General features: G+C 50.1%; 1 protein-coding gene across 1 annotated transcript; it reads right to left on the bottom strand.

Annotated features, from left to right (window-relative positions):
• Positions 1–1540: 1540 nt before the first annotated feature.
• Positions 1541–10485, bottom strand: LOC104462067 (exocyst complex component 1-like; the record flags this gene model as incomplete). Its single annotated transcript, XM_010073860.1, has 7 exons — positions 1541–1621; positions 2704–2797; positions 3415–3564; positions 4427–4536; positions 5671–5803; positions 7116–7343; positions 10292–10485. Coding segments are annotated over 7 exons (990 nt in total), but the record flags the coding sequence as incomplete, so codon positions are not given.
• Positions 10486–10888: the final 403 nt, after the last annotated feature.

Genomic DNA, 10888 nt, shown 5'->3' with positions numbered 1-10888 from the left:
TGTTCTCCAGCCAGTTCCCAATCCATCTTGCCCAGAGCTCATCCATCACTTTGCAAATAGGAACTGGGGGCTCTTTATCCTCTACATGATCTTTGTTATTTCCCTCTATTTAAATAAAAGCAATCACCCTTCTCCAGGAAGCAGCGCTCGGTCACATTATCTTGTCCACCACAGATCGGAGTTTGCTTCCCCGCTGCTAATTCCCCAGGCTCGCTTGCTGCCAGGACGTTCATTACCTCTTATCAGGAATTCTGATTTTTAAGCGAGAAAGAGAGTGTTTCTCCAGGGAATGCTGTGTCCAGGCATGGAGGAGAGGGGTGTACAAGAGGAACTTTTTTTTTAACTATTTGTTTTACCCAACATTGCAGGTGAGGCAAACCATCTGCTGGGGCGCAGGAGCCGTGCTGAGCTGGTCCCCGTATGAGCAAGGCACAAACCAGCTTGGAAGAGGGAAGCAAATGGGTCCTGACTGGAATATCTCATTATGATGACTGCTTTTTTTGGTGCACACACCCCTTTTCCCAAGTGGGATGAGCAGTGCTGGACATCCATAAGGACCAGACTTGGCGCAGGGATGGCAAAAGCGAGCGAGCCCTGGGGAGCTGCACAGACTGGCCGTGTCCTGTCCCAGGATGTAGGTGTCCCTGGTGCCCGGATCGCAGCGGTGGGGGCTGCCAAAGTGTTCAGAGGGTGGGTATCCCAGATCCAACCAGCCATCCATCGAGTGCTCTGGCGCTGCTGGGTCCCTGGCAGCTCCAAGGAGAGAAGAGGACGTTCAAGGTGACAATGTGTGTTGTCCTCATGGGCGAAGTGTCTTCCTTTACCGTTCTTATGAAATGCTATCCTTTTTCAGAAAGTCCATATCTCCATATTATCCTGGGATTCTTATTACCCCTTCATTTTATTTTCCCATTTTCTGCTTCCTATAGGCTTTTCTGAGTCCTCCAGCATCAGTGACAGCTTGTAGCAACAAGTCCAGCAGGTTAACGGCATCACGCACTAATCATTTTCTATCGCCATTTTTCAGCAGGTCTCTTGGATTTAATTGCCCGTTGCCTTGCTTTTAAATTACAGGGAGAGTAATGTCCTGTTGACTTTCCCTAAAAACTTTTTTTTTTTTTTTTGACCCTTTTTATCATATCACTACTTTTCTGCTGTAACCAGCAGAGAGTTTTTATCCCTGTTTTTCCCTCTCTTGGCTCCATACTTTGGCAAATCATCCTGGCAGGGAAAAATAGGTTTCTGGTGACTATCACAGTATTTCCTGGAGGTGTTGGCTTTCTCCATTTCTAGCAAAATTTCAAAAAGGAACATTTTAATTAAGGATTAGTATCTGAGCTTTCTCTTTTTTCCTTCAAAGGGGATAAATTTTTGAAAATGACAAGCAGCAGGGAGGAAGAGCCCAAGTGTTTTGTCTTTTTTCCCTCCTTTTCTTCCCAGTGGTAAAAGATTATTTAGGTGGAATTCTCCTTCTTTCTTTTCAGGACTCGCATGCTCTGTTGCAGATACGTGCACACTGCCAGCCCTGCTTGAGACTCACCCGGTTCTTCATCGACCAGCAGAGCAGGGAGGAGATTACAGCGAAACACCCAGATATTGGCTCTTCCCTCGATGGTCAGCTCTGAAACGGAGGGAATCTGGAGGGCTGCAGGAGTGGAAATCACGGGCAATGGTCTGACCCTGCAGCTCCCTCCAGCTGCTCCATGTACCCAGGTACCTTGTACCCCGCAAGAATGGCGTGGGCTTCACCCCAGAAAACAAAGGATGGGAAAATATTGGGATGACTGTGTCATCTGGCCAGGGGCTGTGGGTGCGATCGCCGCTGGGGTCCAGCACAGCGACTGCAGGGAGGCAGAGCCCTTCGCTGGGATCCTCCCACCACCAGCCCCGTTCCCTTCCCTAGGCTTCGTCTCCTGGCTCTGGGATCCTGACACCAGTGATGAAGTAGGTGCAGCGCTGGCATAGCCTCCTGATAGACTAAACACACCATGCGATGCGGTCTGTGACATTCAAGTGGGGCCAAGCTGGCATGGAACTTTCCATTACAGGGCTTTGTTTTGCTGAAGGAAAATGTGACTTCTGCGCAATCAAAAAACTTCCAGAGGAGACAGATCAGCTTCTCTTTTTATCTTCAGAGACACCTGACTGGAATATTTTGAGTCAGATTGCAGCGATTTCTGTGGAAATGATCACCTTGGGACAGCACAGCCCCACAGTCGGCTCGCGATGAAATCATTCTGCACTCGAAATATTGCTATGAGTACACTCGTGGCTTCAGGGACAGGCTTGGTGCTGTCTTTTTACAGGGAAAAAGAGTCTGAGGAGTCTGTGAGCAGCTCTGCTTGCATGAAATATGGACCAGGCACTAGCCATGGGGTCCCACGTCCCCCTCTCTAGCGGTTCCTCAGCCACCCATGCACAGTTTGTGAATCCTGCGAAGGGAAGGTGTGAAAAACCTACAGCTCTAGACAAAGCTGGGTCATACAGGGAGCCAAGGCTCACACAAACACTGCCCAGGGTCAAGCAGAGTCAGCTCTGTCGTGTGCTGCCAGCTGCAGAGCCAGCCCAGGGAGGAGAAAGTCAATTAATGGCACAAAATGAGGGGAAGAGACCTGTGATTGATAGAGGATGGATTGCCATCATCTCTACTTGCAAATAAATCACCGCTCAGCAGCACAAAATACATGTTTGCAAATCACTCACTTCCTTTTCTTCTTCCTAACAAGGAGGTTTTGGCTTGTTCAAAAAAGGCTTTGACTTCCCGGTCGTAGAGCCTGCTGAGGTTCTGGGCATAGACCTGGAAAGACAAGACGGACACAGAAATTCCTGGTGTATCTCATCTCTCTGAACAGTGCCCATTTCAGAGCTTTTTCTTCAGCTGCACACCTAAAACAAAAGTCAGAAGATGGCAACTGACACAGACTTATTGGTGTTGGTGTGGAAGACCTTCAGAAAGGCAAAAACCAGAATGAAAAATATAAGCCAAGCGTCAGCGATATAAAAAGAACTGTCTCGGTAACTTAACAGCGTCCCGAAGAGCCAAGGACTTCAAGATGCCTCTTTCCTAGAACCCATCAAATAAAGCAGAGTTGGATAAAATACAAGATGAAGCACATTCATTTCATGGTTATCACCCTTATTCATCAGAAAAATGGCCAGATAAAAGCAAAAAGACCAAATTTTAGCATTTCAGACCTTTTCCTTCAACATAATGTCTGCTCCCGAGTCCCTGACTGCTTTCTGTCAAGCCCGGAGGTCCAACATCATGTGGCGAGGTTGGCCAGACCCTCTCCAAGAAGGACCAAATGCTGGAAGCTGGTGGGTGGTATGGGCTTGGTGACACCAAGCTTTCATCACCAACGAACCAGTTTGGCTAATCCGTTCCTGGTGAGTTGTTCAGGATTTCAGCCCTACCTTGGGGAGATCAGAGAACAGAAGCGGGCTGGCGTTCCTCAGCCAGGCCATGAGTGGGGCATAGGGCAGCAGTTCCTTGTGGTGGGGCCCATGGCTTGGTGCAGAGAGCTTGTCGATGGGTTGACCAAGAGCAGGGACCTGAGCATTGCCCTAGAGCAACAGAAACAGCAGAAAGAGTCACATAAAATATCGCCTTGAAAAGCTCTGGAAAATAACTGCTTCGTAATTGCCCTTGAATTTCCAGTTCTGAATATGTTGAGAAGGGTGAAGCAGAGCATGCATGATCACTTTGAACTCTAGGGTTAATTCCATGTCGTGGGAACAATTCTGAGCCCAGAGGAAGGAGCTGGCCCATCCGGAACGTGCAGGATACTCCAGCTAAGCACAGTGGTGTCATAGTTCTACACAACACCGCTCGCTCACCCTCTCCCCTCCCAGGGATGGGGGAGAGAATTAAAGAGGTGAAGGGAGAAGAGATTCGTGGGGTGAGATAAAACAATTTAATAACTAAACTGCAATAACATTGGAAATAATAATGATAATAGTGATATATAAAAAAATATGAATGAGCAATACACAGTGACACTGCTCACCACCTGATGACCAAGGCTCAGCCTGTTCCTGGAGCAGGGACAGTCCCAAGACCATAATCCCAGAATGGAGATAAGAGACTGAGACAGCCCCGAGAGAGACAAGCCAGAGCAAGAGAGAGTACTGCTGGGCAGAGCCTCACCTATCCCCTGGCCAGGCTGTGTATGATATGGAACAGACCGTTGGCCAGTTTGGGTCTCAATCCTAAACCTGAGGTCAAATCAATTTCTTCTGCACACCTGCAAAACTAACCAGAGTGCTGGGGGGCAACGGCAGGGTGAAGCTATGTGCAAAGGTCTCCTTTGGGAGATGCTTTTGGAGAATTCTCTTCTTGCGGCATCCCCTGTGATGCTGGGACTATTCTACCAGAACCTTCAAAGCTCCCAAGATTTTGAGCTGCCAGGAGAAGAGCAAAGCCCACCTGCAGCTCAAAGATGCTGGTAATGTGACTGATGAAAGAGCTTTCAAAGTTCTGCTTGAGTGTCTCGAACATGATCAGCTGCTCAGCCACAGACTGCAGTTTCCGATAACCTTGAGGGGAAAAAAAAGAGAGGGTATCATGGTATGGAGCGGCAGAAACAATCATCACTGCAGACCAGCATCACTCAGCACACGAGCAAAGGAGACAGGTCTTCAGGGAGTAAGTTCTGGGATAAATACTACCACCCAAAAGCCAACAAAGGGGAAAAAGTTTGCTGTGATACCAAGCAAATACAGGGAGGGGAGGGAGTTTAAATTTTTAAAAATAACAATTTCTTGCCATAAATTTGCCTCAACTTTAATGTAAACTGGACCCGCTGGTGCCTGAGTCCAGAGGGAGGGCCCTGCAGACCTACCCATGGTGCATGGGTGCCCCAGCGTGGCCATTGGCGGCATGGATTGGGAACTGGATTTCTCCAGGTATGGAGCCAATCCCCCTCCCCAGCTGCTTTTCTCCCTGGATGTGCAGAGCTAACGTCACGTTGGCTTTCCCAGCCCTGCTTGACTGCTCCTAGGGGAAGCTGCTGCAGACTGTGAAAGCTTCAGCAGCATCTCCAGAAGATGTATCAGTATCTTTATCAGGGAACGTAGTGATAGAATGAAGGGGAACGGTTTTAAGCTGAAAGAGGGGAGATTGAGATGAGATCTGAGGAAGAAATGTTTTCCTGTGTGGGGGGTGAGGCAGTGGCCCAGGTTGCCCAGAGCAGCTGTGGATGCCCCATCCCTGGAGGGGTTCAAGGCCAGGCTGGATGAGGCTTTGGGCAACCTGGGCTGGTGGGAGGTGTCCCCGTCCGTGGCAGGGGGTGGGACTGGATGGGCTTTAAGGTCGCTTCCAACCCAAACCATTCCATGATTCTATGACTCCATGAAGAAAGCCGACCCTTCAAGCCTGTTTCCCCAGCTCGCAGCTCTGGCTCTGCACCACACACCCCACACACCCGCTGGTCAGTGCTTGGGGCTTCCCAGCTGCATGCCTGCCTTCTGTTTCTTTTCTCCTTTGCCCAGCAGCCTGCAGAGCTGTGCAGCAAGCGTGTGAGATAATTCCTGGGCTGATTCCCAGCTTCCATGGTTCAGGGGTGCCTGCAGCGGCCAGGCAGCACGGAACGGTGCAGGGTGTGCAGCACAGGCTGGGGATGAGCTGGTGGCTCTGCTGTCTGCAGACATAAATCTCTGCTCGCTACTCACCGGGCTGGATCTGGATGTTCATGCAGCCAGACAAAGCCTCTGCTGCAGCAATGCAGGCTTCCACGCTGCTGAGGCTGGAAAGATCTGCCCGGCTCAAGGCATCGCAGTGTTCCCTGCTGAGGTCGAGGTGGGTCTGAAAACAAAGCCAGAAAAGAATGGGTACAAGCACAGCCAGCTTCTCATCCCTTCTCACCCCATCCAGAAGGCTGCGGGCTTGAAATAGCCCAGTGCTACCTTCTGCTGCCAGGCTGCACATGTCCATTGAGACTTTCTGCTCCATCCCCACTAAAAGCAAAGGTCTGCACAGCACCAACGGCAGCAGCCCCAGAGGAAGCCCTGGCAAACCTCAGCATGGGTTTCCAAAAAATCAGCACCTCTGGCATCGCTATCAGCAGCGATGTGGTGGGGAGGAGAAAGAAAAAGCTATGGGAACTCAGGAATGAAAAGGTCAACAGCATCGAGGTCAGTGCAGGCAGTGGAAGTGAGGATTAGCTGTGCTATTGCAGCACAGTTCTTGCATTTGTGGTATGTGATGTTTGTAAATAATTTGCTTTCCCATATTCCCAGAGCCCACCAAGAATCTTTCCACTGCCTGGGCTGTCCCCTGCATTGCTGTGGCTCTGAGGGACTGCAAAGAACAGCTCCGGACTCCAGAATGGATGCTGAGCCAGGCTGGTGCACAGACTCCACAGTTAAGTTACCTTCAGGGGTGGAGGGGGAAGAAAAAAAAAAAAGGAAAGCAAAGGAGATAAAAGGAATGGGGAAACTCCCATCAGTGGGAAGAAAAGCAACAGGGTCCCTGGACAAGCAGCCTCTCCAGGGCAACACGGATTCCCCAGACTGCTTTTCCCATGGGAGGTGTTCCCATGGTAGACTATGGATGGTCCACAGCGTTTCTCTGCAGGTGAGGTTACCAGTGCTGATGGGAGCGTGCTTTGACCAGGGGAGGGTGTTGCACGCTCTGGCTCTAATTGCTCATTAAGTCCTGTGCTTGAGTATTCCTGTGTGATTATTATTGGCCATTGAAATGACTATTACCTGCTAATGAGAGCTGGTTTTCCCTCCTACCAAGATATAAACTGAAAGCTACCAAGGGTAAGGGAGGAGAGAGCAACTACCCTCAGTGACAATTGCTTCCCATGAGAAACCCCCAAACCAGACATTGGGGTGCCTGGAATTTGAAGGCACAAGACTGGGAGGATGTCAGTGCTTTGGATAAGGGTGAAAGCGCTGCCCCAGCAGCCTCTGAGCATGTGAGGAGGAGGTCCCAAAGCTGACAGTGAAATGCTGACCCCAGCATCCCCAGGGAAAGGCTGCAGAGCTGCGTTTGGAAGGTCCTTGGCATTGCCTCATTTCAGTTCAGCATCATTTTCAGAGTGTTTGAGGGTCACTGAAAGTTTTTTCTAGCAGAAGCTGAAGACTTATTTCTTTGCAAACCCATGTACCGTGAGGAAGTGGATCTCATCCATCAGCCTTGTCTTGTTGGAAATGATGCGATGTAGCAAGGAGTTTTCCTGGTGGATGTGGTCCATCTGCTGCTTCACGCTTCCCAGTAACTCATCATAGATCTGCAGGGTCTCCCCCACTCTGGCCACCTCTGCCAGGGCCTCGTCGATGGAGCTCATCAGCTGTGTCACCTGCTTCTCCGAAGAGATAATGGCTCTGAGGTTGGCCTGGGAAATGGAGAAAGCAGAGACCCTGGCATTATAACGTGCAAGATGCTGTGATAATTGCAGCCATCCTGCATCACCACCTGCATGAGGTCGAGGTCTTATCCTTGCGCTTGGCTAAACTCTATATTGGCGACCATCTGCATGTCCCAAGTGCCAGGGCAGAGGAAAACCCAGAGCAGAACACAGGCTGTGTGGGTTTGGAGGGGGTCCCAAGCCATGCTGGCTCCTGCACCCCACTTCTCCCTCTGTGCACTAGGAGAGTCCCAAGCGGATGCTGAATGGAGTCTCCAACCCTCAGTCCCCACAACTGGTGAAGTTCCCTGAGGACCTGCATGTCCATCCCACAATATTTCATAGAATCACAGGATGGTTTGGGTTGGAAGGAAACTTAAAGACCATTGGAATTAAGGGCAGTGGAATTAATCAGCAGTTAAATCGTGCATAAGCCATGCACGTATACATGCCTCTGAGATGGGAACTGAAGGCACAGTTTGCCTAGGGAGGTCTCAGGCATTTGTTTTGACCAGTGGTAGGGATCTAACAGCGTGTTAATCGCTGCTGACAAGCTCCACTAGCGATGAACTGCTTCCTAATGTTAATGGCGCTGTTTGCAGGGCCTGGGTACCACGGGGGATGTCAAGGAAAACAATCAATAGACATGGGCCTGGGGGGTGGGATGCTTCTGGACTGCTGTTTTTCTCTCCATTAACAGCTTTTTAAAGAAGCTTGTATTTTCTGGTATTTCAGTTATCTGACCTATTTTTCATTAAATTAAGAAGAACAGAAGCATCCACACCCTCCCAGTGATCCCCACGCTCTGCTCCCCGCTGGGAAATGATGAGGAGGAAGAGAAGCAAAGTCTTGTCAACCCAAGTCACGTTACCGGGGCTCGGACCTGCCCCGTGCTCCGAATTAGGACTGTGCCTGAAAGCGCTGGGTCTACAACACCTGCGGTAAGGGTTTTTCTCTTTTTCAAGCTCTGTCTGCATTGCCATGGGGGTAAAGGCGAGCTGGCTGCTCCAGCTCTGGAGGTGGAACACACAGAACAAGGTGCTGGAGCAGCACAGAGGTGGAATTAATAAAGTCATTAATGTTAATAATTAATAATGTTATTAATTAATAACAGCATCCTGAGATGGGTGAGAGCTGCTCTGCAGCACACGCCTGGACCGGCCGGCTTCAGTCTCCCTGGCAAAGTGTGGGTCATGCTCTCCAGTGAGAAATGGAGCCTTGGTTTGGGAAAGGGTGGGAGAAAGGACTGGGGGGCGGCTGCAGGTGCGGGCAGATTCGCAAAGGACCTGGAAAGGTCAGAGGAACCGTGTAGGAAAGCAAAGCCTGGTACCACAGCAAACAGAGCCAAGCCTCGCTGTCAGGGAGTAGAGATGCAATTCCCACGCCCCAGAGGGATGCAGCGTTCCCACTGTGGGATTTGAAGCAGGACTCGCTATTGCACACAGAGACTCACCTCCAAAAGCACCATCCATACCGAGCCAATGCTCCTTTTGCCCGGAGCCCAACCACCCTACGTAGGACAGCACGAGAGAGCAAACAGCCCTCACCAGAGACCCTGTCCTGTGGCTGCGGGCTCTGCCCAGAGCTTCTTCCCATTTTATTAAATGTTCCTAAATTACAGCCCTAAACCTCCCACGAGCCTGTTGCCACCGCACCTTCCGATTTTCTTATTAGGGCTTAATGGACCCACGGGTGCCTGCCTGGAGCCAAGCATCACCAGTGACACTGGCAGGGCAAGGGGCGGCTCTCCGGCGAATCGCCGCACGGGTGGGGATAATCATCCTCCTGCTGGAGGGGGACAAACTGCCGGGAGCTGCCAGCATTGCAGCAGGTGCTGGGACCCTGCAAGGATGTTGGAATACCAATGTAAAAATCAGAGCTGGCAGCCTCCCGCGTGCCCTGGCCGTCCTTTCCTTCCCTCCGAAGCGGATAAGAGCTTTCCTGCTGTTGGGGGGGCGTTTGGCAGTCCCCAGAAGAGATGGGTTGGCAGAGGGTGATTAGTGTTGTAAGAGGAGGACGAGGTGTTATCACCGGGGCATGGGGAAAAACATCTAAATAGATGCATGGGCTAGTCCAGCTTGCTGGTATTAATAATGCTTAATGTCATAGAATGAACCTGGGAAATAGAAACATCTCATTGATTAATTTGTATTAGCGGTAAGTGACACTGATTCATTAGAGAGAATTAAAATAATGTATTCAGCAGCGCCTTTCATCTCAAGAAACTTAATCAAGATTCATTAGTTGCCCTCATAGGGTATTTTACAGCTGGGAAAAAGTCACAAAGTGCCTGTAGGGCTTGCTGAGAGCAGGCAGGAGCAGACCTCAGGAGTCTGCTCTTCCAGATTAACCGCTGGGTTTTGCAGTGTAGTAAGTCAAATATAAATACAAATTGGGAACACAGCAAATACTGGAGCTGAAGGAGGTTGGATTCAGGGTTTGTGGTTTCTCGTATGTTTTAGGATATTTCATTTGGTTTATTTTCTTCCCTTTGTTCTTCAGGTGCCTACCATGAAGCCCTAGCACCAGATATATCAGTAGCTGTTCCATCATTTTGCTCCAGCACTCAAAGAAACAAGTTATCCTCTGCAGAAATGCAATAAAATATCACAAAAAGGTGTTTTAACCAAAAAGGTTAAAGCTATGGGTTGCTCAAGGTCTCTGCTGGCCGCTGACCTGGCGGTAAAGGCCAGAGGCAATGCCCTGAGACAAACCTCTTCTGCAGCAGTGAGCAGAGAAACGATGGTCCTCACTCACGCTGAGTGGGACACAGAGATGCCTTTCGAGCTGAAGTGGCACAACACCGAGACGACGTTCTCTGAGATCAAGTGCTCAGAGCAAACGAAAGAGCTGCTGATACCCAGAGACTCAGTGCAGTGCCCCGACACACCAGGCACCTTTTTTTGGGGTTGAGTCACAGCCCTTGGCCCCCTCACCTCATCCAGCACCTGGAGATCGTTGCTCAGCTGCTCCGCAAAGGCCACCGAGTTGTTCACGAGGGGCTCGTACTCCTCCATCAGCGTCAGCACGTCGGCAGCTTCCTTCGGTGTCATCTCCTGGTACACGCTGAGCTCCTCCTGGCTCCCGGTCTCTGCGGCAGCCTTCCTGCCTTCTTGGGGTCTTTGGCTCCCTGCATGGACAGGAGGACACGTGGAGGTGGCCAAAGGCTTCCAGGTATGTCATTCTACTGGCCCTGCTAATGTCAGCCCAAGGTCCCATTGAGTCCCATGACATGAGCCCAGTGGTCCCAGTCTGCTGCTCAGAATAAAATCACAGCATGGAGCAAAGACAGATGTGGGTGGGATAAAGGGTCGGCTTTGGACAAAATGGACATCTGACATTGAATTTGGGCTCTGGCTGTGGTTTTAGTTGCTCACCTCTGTAGGACTGTGTGTTGATATGTTTGTTACACAAAGCTGAGACACATTTCAGCGATGACCAGGGTTCTTCTGATCAAATATACTGATAGTCACGTGTTGTAGAGTAAAATATGTTTTATTCTATATATATAATATAGATATAAGATATATATA

This window comes from Pterocles gutturalis, unplaced genomic scaffold (genome assembly GCF_000699245.1).
Source record: "Pterocles gutturalis isolate BGI_N339 unplaced genomic scaffold, ASM69924v1 scaffold45787, whole genome shotgun sequence".
In the NCBI taxonomy this organism is placed as follows: domain Eukaryota; kingdom Metazoa; phylum Chordata; class Aves; order Pterocliformes; family Pteroclidae; genus Pterocles; species Pterocles gutturalis.
Note: the sequence above shows the minus strand (reverse complement) of the source record. Positions and strands in the feature narration are given on the sequence as shown.